At 54.3% G+C, this 20,026-nt stretch overlaps 1 protein-coding gene across 9 annotated transcripts in view; it reads left to right on the forward strand.

Annotated features, from left to right (window-relative positions):
• ERI3 (ERI1 exoribonuclease family member 3) overlaps positions 1–20,026 on the forward strand; it is a 125,117-nt gene that overhangs the window by 96,996 nt on the left and 8,095 nt on the right. For 8 of the 9 annotated variants that reach the window (XM_028123246.2, XM_028123250.1, XM_028123247.1 and 5 more), the window contains one exon: positions 3,220–3,319. The exons of the other annotated variant lie outside the window; for it this stretch is intronic. In XM_028123246.2, coding sequence (XP_027979047.1) covers positions 3,220–3,319 — 100 coding nt within the window. The remainder of the gene's footprint in view (positions 1–3,219; positions 3,320–20,026) is intronic. 9 annotated transcript variants of the gene reach the window in all.

Genomic DNA, 20,026 nt, shown 5'->3' on the forward strand with positions numbered 1-20,026 from the left:
GGGGAGTGGAAGGATGCGCCGAGTAACCTAGGGAGAGTCTGGTGCCTGTGTGGGTGTGCACACTTGATGGTGTATGTATCTGGCAGGGAGGGACTTTAGAAGTGAGTGCTGGGGGTGGTGGGCATGTGGGTACAGGCGTAGAGGGGTAGCAGGTGTGAGGATCCAGACCACACATTGGTAAGAACACAGATTGCTGTAGGACCCTGTGTTCTCTGGGTGGCTTTCTGCGTCTGCTGGCTGTGACTGAGGGGTTCCTCAGATGGCAGGAGTTGGAGGGAGCTTGTGGGACTGTGCCCCGAGGCTGGTGGTCACTTCTGAAGGTTCAGCTCTGCAGGGGTGTGTGACAGTACCTGGGGGAGACATGCCAGGGTTCTCAGCAGGGGCAGCAGGGGGAGAGACCAGGCTGAAGGAGAGCAGTTTTAATTAACCGTTTTTAATATCATTTTGGACTTTGGCTGGTATGTGAAGGCCCCGCTGGAAGCAGCATTTGTAAAAATTAAATCCCTCTTATTAGGAGCTTGGCAGACCCATGTGCACGTGCTGCCCCCTTCCCCCCGCCTGTGCCCCCCTGAGGAAGTGCTGGATGAGGCCATGTCATGGCAGCAATTGGTTATCATGCCTTATCTGGGAATATGAAACTGTGCGCATGACACCCGCGGCCACGCTGGAGACGCCAATTCATCTCGCCCTCGCTCTGACAAGCTAGACTGCCCTTCCTGAAAGGCATCCGTCAGGCGGGACCGGGGCCGCTGCCTTGCCTGTTTCCTCTGCTTTCCTGCCTGGGTTCCGGCTTGCTCTGTTCCAGCCAGGCCCAGCCTGGCCCTCCTGGGCGCTGCCACCCTCCACCCCCCTTCCACATGTCCCAGTCTAGGGAAGATCTTGGGGAGTCATAATTATAATAATAATCTAATCACGGTGACTCATCGGGGCAAGCGTCTAATGTTATCTGAAGTGGTCTTCCCGCTTAGCTGCGATAAGACTCAGGATGACGTGCAGATAACGTTGAGCTGCCCTGTCCCCAAGCCACGAGCGGAGCAGAGGGGCCTCAGCAGCCCGCTGCCCGCCCGCCGCTTTAAGCCGGGAAGCGGCAGCACCTGCTAATGCAAGTGTTTAATATTTGATGGGCTGGGATAAAGCAGGATCACCTTCGAATTGAATTGAGTGTCAGCCGAGAATCTATTACTGAAATTCGGGTGTGATTTGACAGCAAAGTAGACGATGTTATTCTTCACTAGTTACTGCAATCTTCTCCCCGACATCACTTAAATATTTTTTTCTTTGCTTGAGTAAACACACATTATCCTTCTTTTTTCCCCCTTCCTTCCCTTTTTCCTTTTTAGAGGGGAAAAAAACCCATCCAGCTCGCCTTCTCCAGGCTGATAGGGTAGATTGTTATTTCTTTATTTGTCCTATTAAATGGAATTTCTGATCGTTTAATCCGGCCTTTGTAAGTGATTTTAAAGTACTTGAAAGCCGGCCCGCCACTGCTCTCTGGCCCACTGCGCTCCAGCCATGGCCCTGACCACGCTCAGCAGCTCATCCAGCTGTGCACCACCCACTGGCTACTTTCCCTTGCTGCCTGCACTCCCCCAGCTCTGCCCTGGCTGCAAGCCAGCGTTCTTTCCCCTGCCCTTGAGCCTCACACCCAGCCACCAATTTGTGGGTCCAGCTGTGGCCTGGGAAAGTGTGGGAAGGTTGGCTGGGACGTTGAGTTGTGGCTGGTATCGTCTGTGGTCAAGGAAAGCGGCTCGGGAGGGTGCTAAGATTGAAGGACCCGCAGAGCCAGGGCTTGGTTCCTGCAGCTGGGAAGGAAGGGTACCAGCCCCTTGGCCTCAGCACAGACTCTGTGTCCAGCCTCATGTCTTTGGTTTCTGACCTGGTGTTAGGACCTCCCCGCTGTGAGGGAGTCTCCAGTGGGATGGGGACCTCCAGGCCAGGGCATGGCTGGGGGCACTGCAGTGCCTGTCTGAACGTGGCTGCAGCCACCTTAGTTCCCCCTCGTTCCCCTCCCCACCTAGCTTCTGGGAACTCCCCCGAGCTACATTCCTAGTGACCCTATCCCGTATGCTTCCTGCCACTGGGAGCAGGGCAGCCTGGGGTTCCAGGACTTCAAAGTGAGGCGATGGGAAATGTCTGAAGGGCCAGCCAGCTACACAAGCCCCTGGTAGAAGCCCAGGACTTTGCTAGCAGGTGGAGCAGGAGTTCAGTTCCCACTGGGCCACTTGATAGCATTCTAACCCTTGTAATTCTCTTCTTTCTGGGCCTCAGTTTCCTCATCTGTGATGTCAAGTCAGTTGTGCCTGTAAGGGATTGTGAAAGAAAAGTACTATCCCTGGTCCTGCCATGTACTGCCCCCCACCATGGAGGTTGGTGGCGGCCAGGTGGCGCGAGTAGCAGATGGAGGGGAGCAATGAAGTGCTAGGGGTCTGAGCAGATCGATGCCCCCAGCACTTCCTTCCCCAACCCCAGGAAAACAATTAAGTACAGATCGATGGGTGGCCGCTTTGAATATGCATAAGTGAGTACTTGACCTTCAGCAGAGATCTGTTCCCCCTAACACACACACACACACACACACACACACACACACACACATTCTTTTTATGTGTTCCCTTCACAGCTGCTTGAGTCAACCAGGTGACCTTACTCCTCCTCAGTTGAGCCCACGCATGGCACTCAGCCTTCCACAGCCTGGCCTGCCTCTTGGTCTAAAGCAAGTAGACCAAGGGCCTGTGGTTGGCCCCCTCTTGCTTCAGTTTTCCTATCTATAGAGTGAAGTTTGGATATGTTGGTCTCCAAGTCCTTCCCGACACCAGGCTTTATGACCAGCAATACTGTGGGGAGGGGCCCAGCACAGTGCTGGGTACACTGAGGGAGGGGTATCTAACAGGGCTGCCTGGTGAAGGGGGTGCCCTGATGACAGGATGGTCCTGAGAAGGAGAATCTTAATAAATGGGAGCTCTCTAGAGGAGCCTGACAAGGGGGCACCTGTTGGGGGCTGGAGGTTTCTGATGGGGAGATGCCTAAGATAAAAGGAGCTCTGAAAGAAGAAGGGATTTTCTGGTGGGGGCCCTGGTGGAAAGGGGACCCAGTGAGGGGACTCTCATGAAGTGACATAATGAGAGTAAGCCCTTACTGGCAAGATTTGGCTGGAGGGTGGAGGTGGTGAGTATTGGGGGTCAGGGCCTCTGTTAACCATTCTTGCCTCCTGTCTTCCAGGCTTACAGCTTCGCCATGGGCTGCTGGCCCAAGAATGGACTTCTAGACATGAACAAGGGCCTCAGCCTGCAACACATAGGCCGGCCCCACAGCGGCATTGGTCAGTCCCTCCACATATACCCCCTGGCAGCTCAGTCAGCCCCCTGCCCGCATGCCCCAGTCCCCTGGCACACAGAGGGGTTCTGTGGCTCTGTGCTCTAACGGGGTGCTTTCCATAGGTGGGGGGAGTGGGGAAGGAGGGTGGCATAGGGGAGAGTGGAACCAGACCATTGGAAGAGATCTCTCAAAACACTGTTTAGAATAAGACTGGGGTCTGGGCTTTGGGTGGGTCACAGGTGGCCTTGGATTCAGGCCAAGATACCCCCAACCCTGCCTGCATCTCTGGTGGGTGATGTCCTCAGAGGGGTGGGCATATGTCAGCTTACCCACCCCCATGGAGCTAGAAGAGGCTGTTTAATATTGTTTCAAGTCTGTGGCTACTAAACTGGGCGATCAATGGGAGTTAAGGAGATGAATTATTTAAACCTCACCAGCTTTTAATTAGTCGGGGTCCTTCTGACCGATGGCTCCGTCCACAGGGTATTGACTCCCCCGCAGGAGGAGCAGCCTCCATTGAGCGGTGCCGGGGTTGGGAGGGGCCACTTGGGGTACCAGGTGGGGGTGCACCCTCAGAGGAATCCCTGCGTGGGAGGGGGATGGAGTGGCTGTGGTTCTAGGCATTGGAAGCTCTGCTAACTTTGGATATATCAGTATTGGGGGGCATGTGTGTGTGAGTGAGTGAGTGTAACAATATATCTGGGTTGATTTTCCTGAGGGCATTTGTCTTTATATGGAAGCAACCATCAGCCTGTGTGTGTATCCACCAGAAAGTGTGTCTGTTCATTTCTGTGTATCTGATTTTCTGTGTGTGAGCACACGTCATGCAAATGCTTTCAAGTGGGGTACTTGACAAGCATAGGCTTTGTTCCAAGTGGGGAGGAGCGGGGAGGGGGGTTATTCCTGGGAAGTAGTATGACATTATCATAACCTGTGTACCTTTGGGGAGCTATGGCGGCAGAGGGACCGGCAGGATACACCAAAAGGACCCAGTCACCTGTCACAGACTAGCCCTTCATCCTTTCCACAGAGATCACTGGTGCCTAGTGGGTGCTGGGCATGCTGGGTGGAGATTCTTGTCCTCAAGGAGGTGACATCCTAGGACAAGATAGAGACTGAACTGGGTCCCCAGGGTATAAGGGCCGCGATAGGAACACCTAGGCTGCCCCAAGGGAGGATTTTCCTGTCCTCAGGTGCCACAATGACTTCTGCTTCTTTATTTACATCTCACTGACCTCAGGGATGCCCTGTATCCTTCTTGTTGGGACACCCCAAGGCTCTTCTGGGGCCTGGCAGGTGGGGGGAGAGGAAGCAAGTCAACAGGTCTAAGGAATTGGGGGTGCCCCACAACAACTGTTGCCTTCCATAGGAGCTAGTCCATACAACCTAGAGGAGACCCCAAGCCTAGCAAGCTGATCTGCTTGGAAGCTCAGCAGGGAGTTTCCTAGAGAGGAAAGACACTTGAGTCAGGAGATTCTTGAAGGATGAGTAGGAGTTTGCTAGGTAGAAAAATGAGGGAAGGGTTTTCTACTTAAGGGCAGCTGTGCGTACAAAAGCACAAGGGCACACTGAAGACAACTTAGATACCTACACGTAGTTTGCTGTGACTGGAGTGGGAGGGACACTTGGGTCAGAGAACAGCTAGAAAAAAAATGGGGAAATAAGTGGGTCTTGAATGCCAGTTAAAGGGTTGGCTCTTTGGTGAGGTTCTGAGGAGATAGGAGGTTTGTGACTGAGAGGACAGTACTCTCAGAGCTCCTGCTCAGAACTGACGGGGCAGGGCGCACTGCGCATGCTGGTTCTTAATAGATGCTTAGTAAACACTTTGGGGGGGGCACTGAATGAATGAGTAGATGAATCAGTGACAGAGGGATGGGAAAGGGAGGGACCAGACAGTGAGGATCAATGAGAGGACTTGCACTGGCCCAGGCGGGCAGGGGCTGCCAGTAGTTGAGTCTGGCTGCTAGAGGGACCAGCGGGGCTGGGTTGGCCTTGAGCTGGGTGCCCTGTGTCTGTGGATGCGTCCCAGGGTGTGTTTGTGAGAGGAAGAGGTTCCTTCTTCCCTCTCTGTTAGGACTCCTGAGGTGTTCCCTCCCTCTCCAGGGAAGAAGGTTTTTCCATCTGGCCAGGCCACAGGGGACAGTCCAAGGTTACAAGTGACAATGGAGTAAGGGCTTTGGAGCCAGAGGAAGTTCTGGCTCTACCACCCAGAGCCCTGTGACCTCAGACAAGAGACAATGCCAGTGCCTCTCAGGGCTGTTGGGGAGGTTCAGTGAAGCTGATCGTGTAAAGGGCTTGTGCAGTGCCTGGCCTGGCACACAGTAGGTGCTCAGGCAGCCCCCTCCTCTGTGGCCCTGCCAACACCATGGCCTCCCCAGGGCACTGGGGGTTCCTGGCACTGGGTCTTTGTATCTTTGGATGCAGAGGGCTGCCCTGCCCGCTCCCAGCTGGCTCTGAGGTGTGGGTGAGGGTGTTTGGAGGGGAGGGAGGATGCAGGGCATTAATTGGGCTGGGAGAGGCAGGGAGGGGAGGCGTTGGTTTTGAGCAGTGAGGTTAATGGCCCTCGCGCCAAAGAGACAGCTTTAATGAGCTTCAGCTGGCGGTGCCCCGAGTTACTGTGCGTGCTAAAAGGGTCGCGCTGTAAGAGTTTGATGTGGACTGTTTCCCAGCCCTGGGGTCAAGGGTCAGCTCCTGTCACTGGCCACTCAGGCTGGTCCTCAGTGACATAGTGCTAATTAACTGCGTGAGGAGCTGCCAGCCTGAAGTGGGGAGTGGTGTGCATATTGGTGGGGGGGCAGCATTGGTGATGCTGGGCAAGGGTTCTGCAGATTCCACAGCTTAGCCATCTCTGGGACCCGCTTGGCTCTCCCACGGTGCCAGGGAGGGGGCTACGCAGTGGCTCTGTGCGCAAATCACTGATGATCCTAGGCCCTATAGAGATCTCCTGAGTCTCTTTCTAAGGTATGGGTGGGAGGGGGAGTGTGTGGGGCCTACCTGGTGGGGACTCCTGCTGAGCACCGGGTGTGGTGGCCCTGAGAGAGCAAGGGGCAGGCATGCTGGAGGGCTGGGAGGTAGGCTGTGGAAAGGGAGAGGGCCCGCTGGGATGGATGTGCATGGCTGAACTGTTGCAGGGGAGCTGGGGGCGGGGTGGGCGGATCCTGGCAGAGCGGTAACCTGGTCAGAGTTGGGCTTCAATTTGAGCCATCTGAGAGTTTATACAGGGAGGACTAGCAAGGAGAAACTGCAGAAGGGGCAGCTCAGCAAGGAGCACGGAGGCGGCGGTTAATTCAGAGCCAGCAGTGGCCCTGGGAATGGAGGCAGAGGACCAGTCAGTGAATGTTTACCTTACACCTGCTATGTGTCAGGAGCCGTGACAGGTGTACTGGTGAAGATGACAGAGTGCCCTGCCCCGACAGAACTCAGGTACAGTCGTCAGCACAGGTACAGTTGGCCCTGGCAGCTAAGGGAGAGGTAGGTTCAGGAAGGGAGGCGGTGGAGCTCCAGGCAGAAAAGGGGTGTTTGGGGGCTGTCGGCATGCCCTCTGTCAGGAGAGGGACACTTCGTTCTGAGGTGGTGGATTTGACCTTGCAAGCCCAGTGAACAGGGTGGTGTGGAGCGGGCTATGGGTGAAGAGGGACCGCATGTACGTGGGACTGCTGACGGGCAGCAGTCAGCGTACTCCATCTGCATCCTTGCCATGGACCAACGGCTTTGAGGCAGGGCAGCCTCCACGGGGGACTTCGGAGTGCTGTATGGTGCTTCTTGTGTTTCTGCAGAGGGTCAGCATGTATTTGGGGGTACTTTTTATTAACTAATGTAATTTTCACACCAGTTTTATGGAAGGCAGGCATTATCATTCCCATTTTATAGACTAGGAAGCTGAGACTCAGTTAAGTGACTTGCCTGAGGTCACACAGCCAGGTAAATTGAAGAACCAGGACTCAAACCCAGGTCCGTGTGAGTGCAGAGTCTATGTTCTTACCGCTGTGCTGAACTAGGAAGCACCTTTTTGGTGTCGGGCTTTGTGCTACCAACAGAGACAATGAGGAAGAACACAAGCTCACTTCCCTCATTTCCCTCAGTTAGTATGAAACATACAGGCCTTGACAAAGCCTTGTTGAGGAAGAAAGCCTGCTACAGTCGCCCTCAGAGCCAGAGCCCGGCAACTCTCGGCTTCTGACCTCCTTCTGGCTCTGACAGTTCTCTGATCTGTTTGCTCTCCACCTCATTGACCAGGAAAATCCTGCCCGTTTTCCAGGGGCCACCTCTTCTGGGAATCTTGCCTGGACTTCCCAGTGTGCATGTACAAAATACATCCTTGGACCCCACTTACAGTTTGTTGGTGGTGATGTTCAGGCCCTCCATACTTGATCTAACAGCAGGACCCAGAAATCTGCACAGGAAATGTCAGTAAAATCTCACCTGTTGTTTGGACATGGAGGCCCCACAGACTGCTGATTTCAGCTAGCTGGGAGAATTAACTGGAACCTTCCCTGATGCCCAGCTGGGTGGTCCTTCCTTGGTTTCTTAGCCCCTCTGCTTAGGGCCTGAGAGGTCCCTCTGAGGCTCATGGTAAGGAGGGATGGCCAGACACCAAGTGGACTCTCAGGAGCTTGTTACCCAGCATGGTTTGGCAAAAAGAGCTGGGCTGGCAGGAGGCAAGGTGGGGGCCTGGCCCCAGGGGGGCAGTACTGGCCTGTGGTCTCCCCTGAAGGAGTAGGGTGTCTATCAAGAGTCCAGTCAGAGCGCATTAGCTCTGTGACACGGATCTCATTAGCTCCCGTGAGAGGTGTCACTGCAGGAGAATCGTCGGCTCAGGGAGATGCTTGTACCAAAAGGAAGAAAGGACAGTGACAGCCTTTTCTCTGCCGCCTCTGCCGCCACGCTCCCTGGGCTGCCCGCCCTCCTCCTCGTGGGGGGGGGTGGGGGTGCTGGCTAATGAGCTCGTCCACAGTACAGCTTTGCCTTCCCCTCCTTGAAGTTCCCCAGGTCCCTCTGAAGACCTCAGGCCCGGGATTAGCACACACCAAACGCCAGCCCCCCTCTTGCCCAGCAGGGAGTTCCTTCTGATCACCCTGCTCTGCTACCATCAGCAAGGGAAAGGAGGTGGGGCCACGACAGAGCCACTGTGGCTGGCAGGGAGGGGGGCTTTCACCCTTAGAAGGCTCAGGCCCCTCTGCCTCTCTTGACAGGGTGACCATGTCCACTTCTCTGCAGTGGGTTCTTTCTTTCCAGAGTTGCAATCTTATCTTCCCCTCCCCTTTTACCATTGACATCTGTCCAGGCAGTGCCCCTGTCCCTATGGGGAGCCCTTCTCCCAAGGCACGGAAGAATGTGGGGATAGTGGCCAAGGGTTCAGTGGGTAGCATTTAGATCTGATCTGATCTAAGGCTTTCTGGCTGAGCTGAGGGGCTTCAGAATCAGCTAGAAACCAGTCTGGGCTTTGGAAGACCTGAGGGTGGTGAAGGATTGATATAAAGCCCCTGCAGACCTAGTAGCCCTCTCCCTGGCTATCCCGGAGAGGCAGAAAGGTGCTGCTCGGGCCCCCCCTCCCCACCCCCTCCACTTCGACCATCTTCAGGGCGGGCTCAGGAGGAGTTGTCGGCACAGCTGCTGTACGAGGCGGGGACAGAGACGGCTGGAGTCTGTGCTTCCTTGGCACTACCCCCACCCCCCACTCCCGTCTCGTTCTTTCTGGTGTCGCCCAGAGAAAGTGAGCAGCTGGGGGAGAGGTGGCCCTGAGAAGGGATGACTCTCCAGGCACCGACAGGGGCTCCCTTGGCCTGTCTGTAGGCAGTATTCACCTGGAGAGGTGTTCACTCCTTCCTTCCTGAGCTCTAGTCTTCAGTAGCAACCACAGGTGGAAAAATGGACGGACAGATGGACAGGTGGACTGCCGGATGGATGGGGGAAGGTTCTGGTATGTGTATTATGTGTTGTGTGTGTGTGATGCACTGGGAAGTACAATCTTTGTTTCCCTACCTTGCTAGCCCCGGGCCCGGCCTGGCCTCCCCTTGTCTCTCTCTGTATTTCCTGTCAAACCGTCGCAGACGTAAATGACAAAGAAATCAGAAAGACAGATCAATGCCGGCCAAATTAGCACTTGCAGATAGACTGTGCGGGGATGTCAGCGCCCTGACCCCTGGTGATCTTGCAGCCTCCACTGCTGATATTATGCAAATTGCATCCATCTGGCAGGACCTGCGTGCTGGCTGCTCCTACTCAGAGGAGTAATGGGCTGGGGGTGGGCAGGAGTGTCGGAGCGAGTGTGTGCGTGTGTGTGCATGTGTGAGCTTGTGCTTGAGTGTGTATGAGGGCGTGTGGTGCCCACCGAGCACTGGGCGGTGATGGAGTGATTGACAGGGCAGATAAGGGGCTGCATTGGATTCCTTTGGGCTGGGGGATTAGGAGCAGCCACAGATGGGAGATAACTGGACTTCATTTCAGTTTATTTTCCTCCTTATCCCCGCTCCCCACCTTCACTCCCTGAAAAACACAATCTCTGTAGTTTGCGTTTTCATCAATATTTGCAAGTCATTACCACTGGTTTAAGGTGAGAGACAATGTCAGGGCCCAGACCAGGCCAGCCCCTCCCCTGATCGCCTCCAGGTCTGGTACCCTGAACATGAGCACCGCGAGTAGCCAGACAGCCCCTCACTCTGGCCGTGTTCACAGCATGCCTCCTCCCGGGCCCACAGTACTCCTGGAAGGGGCCGCGCCTCAAGGACCAGCCCCAGACCTACTCAGCTGACCTCATGCCCCCTGACAGTCCTTAAGCTGGGTCCTGCCCTTGCCACCTGAAGCTGCCGTGTGACATCCCTGCCCCCAAGCTTAGACTCTAGTGTCGGTGCTTCCGTCCCTGGTATTAGCCCCTTCCCCACAGCTCCTCCTGTCCTTGACACCGGTGACCAGGGTCCAGACCCCACCTGGGCAAAGTGGGGCTGTGGCCTATGGAGGGGGCAACTTGGTCTGAATCGCCCTCCAACGCCAGTATCCCTCCACATTTGCTGAGTGGCAGATGTAGTACAGACGAGTTCCCGTCTGTCATCTCATTCCCAAACCCTGTGAGATAGGGGCTGTCAGCACTACTGTATGTGAGCAAACTGGAGCTCCGGAAGGTTACCGTTCACCCAAGGCTGCAGAGCAAGGATGTGGGAGAGCCGGAATTTAAACATGTATCTCTCTAAGGTCAGAGCTCAAAACCACCAGGTTCTGCTGCTTCACAGCGGTGGCAGCAGCCCAGACACTCTACACATCAGCATGCCTGGGCCCGTGGAAGGGGGCCACCCTAGCACAGTGGGCAGACATGTTCCTTCCGCTCCCAGCCTCTGAACACAGACCCTGACCCAGCCCAGAACCCCTGCCGGGCTGAACCAGACCAAAAGGGACAGGATTCAAACACATGCCGCCCTCAGGAGCTTGTGTCTGAGACAGTCGGGCTGTAGCAAGAAGGACGCACAGAGGACAGAACGCACCCAGCGGCTGAGCCAGCCCCAGGATATGTCACCACATGTGGCATCCAGGCCCCTGCAGCTCAAGGAGAGGGGCTGAGCAGCTCAGTCCAGGCAGCTGTGGTGGCGGAGGCTGTAGCTGTCCCAGGGGCCCCTCCAAAACTGGGTCCCCACCGTACCCTCCCACCAGGCAAGGTTGGGAGCTGAGAGTGCTGGGGACATGTCCGGGGACACGTGTGCAAGGGGAGCTTGTCCTAATGAGGAGAACATGGCTGCTAGTTAGGCGAGGGGCGGGCGGGGAGCCGCAGAGCTGATTGAAGGCAGGGGCAGGGGTCAGACAATTAGGCCCAGATCCGGCCGTTTGATGTGAGTTCTGAGGCCTCAAAGCCTCCCTTCAGCCCGCTCCCTCCACTCCCTCCTCTCCCTCCTCTTTCCTTTCTTCTTCTGCCCAAAGGCAGGAAGGATGGAAACGCTTACTCTCACTGTTACTATTATTAAACTCTGCGGCAGGCCAGCCAGACCCCAGGACTCCTGCCCACAGGGGGCACCCCAGGCCCCCAGGAGGCTTCTTGGGCCCCAGGTGGCATCTGGCCAGAGGCCAAGACCAACCTGAGGGCAGGGATGAGCTGAGCCCCCAGAACAGGGTAACCTTGCTCCCTTTCTTACTTCTGAGGCAGGAATGAATAGGGCTGCCCAGTGGTTATTTGGACCGAGGGCTGCTTTGACCATCACCTCCTGCAGCCACCTAGTTCTTTTCTCTTCTGCCTGGGGTTTGAGGGTGAGGGTGTGGTTCATTCACACGCATACCCCATCACACAAATAGTTGTCTGCAGCAGTCACACCAAAATCCTGCCCTGCAAGGTACAGCTACATGGAGCCACACAGCCCTCCAGTAAGTACTGTCACACTCACACACCAAAGTAGTGTCCCCCCCCACCATCACAGGGTCCCTTACTTTAGTCACACCCAAGGTCTTGCACAAAAGCCCTGTCTCCTGCAGCAGGGCCCTGAGAGCTAAGCCCCTCCCCAGAGTGTCTGGGAACAATAGTCAGATCTTGTGTCCAGGGTGGGTGGGTGCTGAGCCCTTCCAGTCCCCCATCCTAGGAAATAAGCCTAGAGAACAGGTACTGACCAGAGAGCGGGAGGAAGCCAGATTGGGGGGGCAGTGGGGAGAGGGAGGGTGGGAGCAGAGATAAATGTTAGCTCATTTCTTCCGTAATTAGTTACTCCCTCATCCCCGCGTTGTAATTGTGAACAAGCTGTAATGTTTAATTAGTCTGTAAATGAAACCCCAATTTCATAATGGCCTGGCTGACAGGGCTAAGTGAGCAGGGGAGGAGGCAGCGGGGAGGTAATACAGAGGGTCTGTGGGGGGGGTGGTATGGGGGGCTTCGTGGGGGGGGGGGCATGGCTTGCGGGATTACCTCCTCTTCTCTTCAGCCCCAGACTGGGCTCTGTCTGGGGAGGCTCTGTGACTAGGTCTAGTACTTGGTCCTCTCCACCAGCCCTCGTCACCAGAGAAAAGAGGGAAAGGGAAGACTGCTGGCACCCTTCTGCCCCGCTCTCTGCCTGCCCTCCAATTCTCTGGTTGGGATACCACAATCACAGCCCAACCTACGTGCTTCTGGTTGGAGAATCTGGCTCTGGGGGCCCAGGCCTTGTCACTCCAGCTAAGATGATGATGCCTCCCTAGGTCCAACCTTCTTCCTCCTCAAATCATCCTCCTGAGAGGCCTTTGCTCAGCCACCTGGACCTCAGGATCTGGTCCTCCACCTAAAGGAGCCAGTGATTGGCACGGGATAGGCCCCTCCCCCTCCAGTCCCACCGCTAGGCGGAATCCAGCATCTGTGCGGGGGCTCACACCCCAGGCAAGACCTTGCTCTCGGTGGGTCTCACCGCAGGCTGTGATAAACTGGAGCTGCCGCAGGGGGGAGCCCCCGGCCCCACCGCTGTCTCATCGGTCTCCCTGTCTCCCCTACAACATCCTCACCGCCTGCACACGCCCCCGCCCCGCCTGCTGCAGCCATAAATCTCAATTTACGAGGGCGGCTCTGGTGGGGGAGGGAGGCAGCGCGGCTAATGACGGCTCCTCAGCCGGATTTTTCATGTTGCACAGTCATAAATTTTTAAGAACAGCATGGGCAGCACGTTAGCAAGTTATCGAGGCTGCCTCCGTGCTGGCTGCCTAGCTCCGAGAGAGCAGAGAAGCAGGCAGGGCCGAGGCAGCATTTGGGGCAGGGGTGGGGCCCAGCAGCCAGACTAGTCTGCAGGCAACGGTACTGCGGGGCCAAGCAGGCTAACGTGAACCTTTGCACAGGGCCGGCTAAGACTTCCTGAGCTGCTGGGAGCCAAGGACAGACGCACGGGTGGGAAGAGGCATGTGGGCACACAGGCATGGCGTTGGGAGGTGCTGATGGATGCCTCTGCTCCAGGACTTGACACCATGATGTACAGGTAGCCTGGAGACATACGGATTTTCAAAGTGGCCACTTTGAATAGAATTACAAACCCTGATCATGTGCACAGTGAAGCCTCTGCCCTGGCAGAGCTACATTTGGTTCATAAATGAGTTGAGACCACTTGGGGATCATTCTTGAGAACTAGGGTCCCTGGAGCCACCAAGGGGGTACCTGGGGAAATGCCCACAGAGGGGCAGACCTATGGGTATGGTGGAGCCAGGAGCCTAGAAGCAGGGTGACCTTGTTCTAGTCAAGGCTTATCACTTCTAGGTTGTGTGGTCCTGGATAAGTCATTCACCACTCTGGGCCTCTGTCTCTTCCTCTTTAAATTGGGGTTGATGGTGACTCCTACCTCCCAGGCTTACTATGAGGAGAAAGGAGGTAATGCATTTGAAAATACTGTAAACCTACCCCCCTCCCCCAGGTACCAGTTAGCCCATTTGTCTATTTTAGTTCTCTGTAAAAGTTTTGAGGGGATTGTGGGGCATTCATTCACTTTTGTTCAGTCATTCAGAAGATGTTTGCTGAGGTCTTCTGGGTGCCTAGTCCAGTGCTGGATTGCAGAGGTGAGGGAGGTTCCTTGCTGGGAGGTGATGTGAGCACTCGTGGCTGAGGCAGCTCAGTGTTCCCAACCCTGTGCCTGGTCCCCACATAGAGTCAATGGGTCAGATCCAGCCCGGTCCTGCCATGGGCACACCTAAGCTTTAGGGTGCTGAGAGGCCCACACAGGCCTTCTCATAAGCCCCAAGCTGAATGCTCACCTGAGCTTCCTAATCTGTGCAATGGAGGGTTAATGATCTTGACCATCTCTCAGGAGCCACAAGCAGAAGGTCAAGAAATCACATGTTGCTCAAGTCAGCAGAGGTGGTGTGAGTGAGCATATCAGGTGTTCAGGATGTGTTCATGGCAGTCCACCAGGAACAAAATGCCAGTCATGGAGGGAGAAGAGCATCCCTGAGCTGGGCCTGCCCCTTCTCAAGCCACTCTCCTCACGCCCTCTGCACTCCAGCACAAGAGCCTCCCCCATTTTCTGGGAACTGCCATTGGCCTTCCCACATGGCTTTATGGGTCCTTGGCCTGATTAACTCCTGCTCAGCCTTCAGAGAGCAGCTCAAAGTTGCTTCCCCAGGGAAGCCTTCCCTGACTCCTAGACTTGGTCAGGTCCTCCCCTGTGCACACCTTCCTAACACCCAGCACTTCCCCTGCACAGCCTTTCCTCACGATCCTAATTAAGAAATAGTCATTTAAACATCTCTCTCCTCAACTGAATTGTAAGTTCCCTGAGGGCAGGAGTTTATGTCTGTTTGTTCAACTTGTATCCCCAAAGGGTAACCTTGTGTCTGACTCTTGTAGGCAGATAGTAAATAAAATGTGTTGTTTTGAATTGAGCTGAGGTGGCCCTGGCCCACCCCTGGGTGCCAGGGCAGGGGGAGACAGCTAGGGCAGTGCCTGGAGCTGAGGTGCTTCCCATTAGTCCTCATGATTAATTCACAGCCACACTGTGATGGAGTGGGCTTGTCCCCAGTCAGCGCCTCCGCTGGGGCCCACCTGTTAGCGACAAACAAACAAAGGGGATAAATAATGCATTGGGAGCTGAGCCAGGCAAGGCGGCGGTATTGAAATTAATAGGGATTAGCTGAGCAGCTTGAGGATGAAATATTTACCAGGTGGGACAGGGCTTCGGGAGGGCAGCCCCCCTCGCAGAGTCCCCAGGCAGAGCCAGGCCCTTCTCCAGGGCATCACTGTTAGGACTGGGGAGTCCCACCACCAATACTGCTGCCCCCAGGTGCATCAGTTTGCTGGACAGACTGGTGGCTGGACTGCTGAGAGCTCAGGTCCCAGCCAGTGTCCTGGCCCAGCAGGTCTTGGGGAAATCAAGATACTAGGAAGGAGTGGAGGTGGGGAAGGGGCTGAAGCCCCCAGCACTTTGGAAGCTGAGGACAAGGACCTTGACTAATTTTCAGGGCCTTGGCATGTTTAGGCTTTGGGCAACGGATGTCAGGGCTGTAATAGATTTGCCTGTGAGCTTGTCTCCCATCCTTCCCTCTTTCTTTTCTTCCAGTTCTTCCTTTTTTCCACTTAATACGTGTTTATTGAGGGCCTCTGCACAGGTAACATTAGTGCCCTCGGGTTTGTGATCTAGCTGGAGGTGACACAGGCCATCACAGTGGAGGAACATTGGGTGCTGTGAAACACATAGAAGGATCCCTAACGCAAACATGAGGGCCCAGGTAAGGCACTTGAGGCAGTGATGGCAAGGGGCGGGGCTTTCCAGCAGAAGGAGGGCGTGCAGAAAAAGCTGAGAAGCTAAAGAGCCTGAACTCTGGGGTCCCCAACAGGAGAGTGGGGAAGATGAGGCCTGAGGGGGAACCTGGGCAGATCCCCGGAACTTTATAAAGAAGTTTGGACACTATCCTGAGAGCAGTGAGGTGCTGTTGGAGTGAGTGGTGGTGGTGATTTTAATGATTAACTCTTATTAAACTTTTTACTTTGAACCAATTTTACATTACAGAGAAGTTTCTATACATCTCTTACCCAGCTTTCTCTCATGTTAGCATCTGACATAATCACAGTACAGTTATCAGTACCAGAAAATGAACTTGGGTACTATACTGTGAGCTAAACTGAAGGTCATACTTGGATTTCACCAGTGTTTCCAATGCTGTCCTTTTTCTGTTCCGGGATCATTGAAGGGTTTTAAGACAGGGAGTGAAATGACTCAGATTTGTGGCTTAGAAGGACACCTTGGAGGAGATTGGCGGGGGCACTGCTGTCTCCTAGGTGAGAGGTGGTGGTGCCCTGGACCAGGGTGGTGGTAGTGGGAATATAGGTTTAGAAATCACTGGGACATCTAGGGTAGATAAGCTCAGGACTGGCTAAGTGTACCCGGTGAGAGCGTGGAGAATGAGAAGGGGGCCAGTGGCAGCTTTGAGCAACACCCACTCTGTAGGGACAATCAGAAGAAAGTACAGAGAAGCTGAAGGAGTTGGATAGGGAGGGAAGGTGCTGTCACTGAAGCCGGGGGAGAAGAGCTTCAGGGCACGCGTTAGTCCACTGGGGCCATCTAAACCACTGGACTTTCAGCCTTGTGAGGTCGGAGGGATCATTTGGGAAAGCGGTTCGGTAGGACGCAGGTAGGGAAATCAGATTGTAGGGTGGGAAATGAGGGAAGGAGGCCTTGAGCGTTAACCAGGAAGTTTGGCTATGAAAGGGAGGAGAGGTTGGCTACCAGGCACGTGGAAAAGGAGTTAAGGCGAGGTTGTTTTTAAAGATGGGAGAGGTGTGATGTGTTTACATGCTTATGTGAAGGAAGCAGTGCAGAAAAACAATCGAGGCTCTGTCAGAAAGGGGCTTGCTCCTCACGTAAGGCCCCCCTAAAGGAAATGGGATGGAAAACCCAGGTGGAGTGAGGGGTGGGCTTTAGAAGTGCCATGAGGACGCACCCTCTCTCCTCCCTCTGTAACAGGTGAGAGGACAGTGCCTACTGTGTCTCCTGTGAAGTAGGAGACCACACTGTGTCGGGGGCGGGGGGGACTTGAGAATGGTGGGAAGTAGAGAAAAGGGCACTAGGGAGAAAGGGAGAGCGTGTGTGCGCTGATCAGGAGCATAGGAGGTCGGCCAGGCGGTTTCATACACCCAGGTGAGCTTGCAGACTCTGGTTTTAGGAGGGGCACGAATCTATATGGTTGTGATGTTCTCTAGTCACGCTCAGCCCAGATGCAAGCATAGAGAAGGCAGCTTGGGTTTTTCCAGGCAAGGGTGATGGAAAGAAGAGAAGAGTTGAGAGTGTTGGCAAGAAAGGACTGAGATGATGGGCCATGGAATCCAGGCTCCTGTGTGAGGTGCGTCGGTTATGTTGCTAGGACGGGAACTGCTTGCTTCATACCCTATATCCATTGTCTTCCTTCCTCACTAAAAGGAGCCCTGGTATCACCAGGGGCAGCGATGTGTACCCAGTTAAAACACCACTTCTTTTTAGTTCCTCATACAGCTAGATATGGTTATGTCCCTGAGTTCTGGCCAGTGAGATCAAAGGAAAAGCGTTGTGTGAGACCTCCAGGAATGATACTTAAAAGGAAGTGATTCAGCCGGGAAGTACATTATTCTTGCTGTTTCCTTCTTCCTCTTTCCTAAAATGTGGATGTGATGCTTGGAGCTCCCGCAGCCATTTTGGACCAGGAGATAACCTGGAAATTAGAAGCAACACGCTGAGAAGGGTAGAAAGAAGTGTGAGCCCCCAATGACTTTGTGGAGCTGTGGGATTCTCAGGCAACTTAGATCACAAGCCATAGACATAAAAAATTTTCCTTCGTTCAGTTGCGTTTTCTCCCCTCTCTGTTTTCATGTGGGTTCCCATCAAAACTTGACTCTTTTAGCCTTTTTAGTAGTAATATGGCCTGTGTCTTGCCATATAGCAGGAAACAATTTGGTCAAATGTTTCAAGAGAGCATAACAAGAGTTACCAACTTCCTGGCTTGAAATAACAGCGCCCTCATTGCCCTTTGCCCTCCCTCCTCCCTTCAGCCAAGTTTATGTTATAGGGCCCCTTTGTTATATGTCACTCTCTTTCCTGTCTTTACATTCTGTATCAGTTAGTATGCTTCTGGCTACAAGAAAGAGAAAACTCAATGCAAGATACCTTAAATAATAGGATTTATTACCTCACAAAAGTTTGGAGATAAGGTGATTGTAGGATTAGTTAATTCAGCATCTCAGCAATGTCATAAAGGACCCAGACTTTTCCCATTTTTCTGTTCTGTTATCTTCAGCATGTTCTTCACAGGCTAACTCCCCTAACGTTTAGAAGATGGCTTCTGCAGTCCCAGACATTACATGCAAACATGAAAACTTCCCACAGAGTATAAAGGACTACTTCCTCCTTGTGTTTCTCTTCACAAGAGTGAACAAGTTTTCCTAGAAGGTCTTTCAGCAAACTTACCCTCATTCTCACTAGCCAGAACACACCGCCACCCCTAAACCAGTGAGCGGCAAGGGGGATGGGATCACCGCAGGTGGCTCAGACCTGGAGGATTCACCCTGGTCACAGGAGGGAGGCGTGGGCTCTGCCAGGTTGGCAGCAAGGGAATGACTGTTGGGTAAGCAGTCAGAAGTCGACAGGGGAGAAAGTAAAGAGAGGAGGCGAGTCGTGTATCTGGATAGAGTAGAGGTATTAATGTTTCAAGGTTCCAGTGAGATGAAAGAAAAGTGTATTATTGCCAGTAACTAGGGAGATTTGAATTTAATATTTCAAAGGAAGAGCAGTGGAGGATGTTAAAAAGGTAGAAGGTATAACTGTGGAAATGAGTGGAAATAGGATACAGTGGAAACAGTCGTCAGTGCTGAGGTCAAAGATCCAAGAGGCTGGCAAGTTTCTCAAAGGACAGGTTGTAGAGGCTATGACAGGCGGGTCTCTTGGGAAGGAGGTGGCCAGGGTCTAGATTGCTAGCACATGCTCATAAGAAAGGCCTCAGAGACACTGCGTCTGAGTCTGGGCCGCATGGGTCTGGGGCCAGGTCACAGGTGCCTGGGGCAGTACCGGCAAGTGACCTAACGTGTCTGAATCCCAGTGTTGGCATTTTGGAAAAAAACACCCTGGTTGGTCAGGCCATTCTGGAAAGGGGTAAGGCCCTGTCACCTTCCTATTGGAGCCACTCAAGGACCCTCAGAAGACAGTCCCACAGGAGACCCCTAGGGACAGGGTAAGGTGGAATGGGGCAGAGGTGGCTGCCAGGTATGGCAGATGTGCCCAGCTGTTCTCAGGAGCTGCCTCTTCTCACCCCACCCCGGCCAGGTCGCCTTTGCCCGGCCTTGGGTTATCTGGCTAACCTCTGGCACTTCTAGCTATAGTATCCCAGAGTCAGGAGGAGGAGGGTGAGGCTTCTTGGCTCCTCTACCTGGATGGGGCCTTGGCTAGGAATGAGTGGGGGAGGCGGGCACCCGTTGTAATGGCCAGAGCAGCCGCCCTGTTACTACGGCGTATTTCACTTTTAATTCTGACATATAATGTAATGATCTTTTTTAAGGCCCGATGATATTATCTGCCTGACTAGATTATTGAGTCTTCATCATCTCCAGATAAATTTATGGCCAGGACGAGGCTCAGGATTTATCATCAGTCAATAGAGCTCGATACTCTAACAAGGCGTGTAATAAGATATACATATTTAATGATCCAAGGGGAGGAGCGCTAATGGGAGCCCAGAGTGAGTGGTCCACAGGGCCGGGGCTCTGCCCTCGGGCTGCCGTAGCTGTAGGGGCATGGATGCGGTCTTTGCCCTGTGGTCCCCAACTCTGGCCTTTCTCATGACCACCTCAGTGTCCTCCTCCTTAACATCCAGAGGGAGAGGCAGACAGGGAAAGGAAGAGGAGTCAGTAGGCAAAGTGTCGGTGCTGGGGCCTAGGCCTCTTCAGCCCGACCGGCGTAGAGACACCCCACCAGGGAAGTCCTCTCCCTGCTTCTGGGCCTGGGGTGCGGGTGGAGGAGTAGCGGTGTCCTTAGACCTGTACACCCAGGCCCCTGAGCGTTAGGGCGGGCCCACAAGGGGAGGGAGTGCCGGGGCTGCGTGCCCAGGCCGCGCTGATGGTGACGGATGGTTTTTCATTACAGCCTCTCAGGTCCTGCCCGCGCCCTGTGTGGAAATTCTATTTATTCCCTAATTTGTAAAAATTCCCTCTTTATCTGATCCCAATCAGGGCGGGGTAATTGGCTCTCTGGGGCAGCGGCTGGGGTCCTTGATGAAGAGCTATGTGGATGTACCCGGCCCGGCCCCCACCCAGCCCGCCACCAGGGCCCACAATTAA

Source organism: Eumetopias jubatus, unplaced genomic scaffold, assembly GCF_037043125.1.
Source record: "Eumetopias jubatus isolate StellerSeaLion01/CBP00866 unplaced genomic scaffold, mEumJub1_p1.0 scaffold_4, whole genome shotgun sequence".
Lineage (NCBI taxonomy): Eukaryota > Metazoa > Chordata > Mammalia > Carnivora > Otariidae > Eumetopias > Eumetopias jubatus.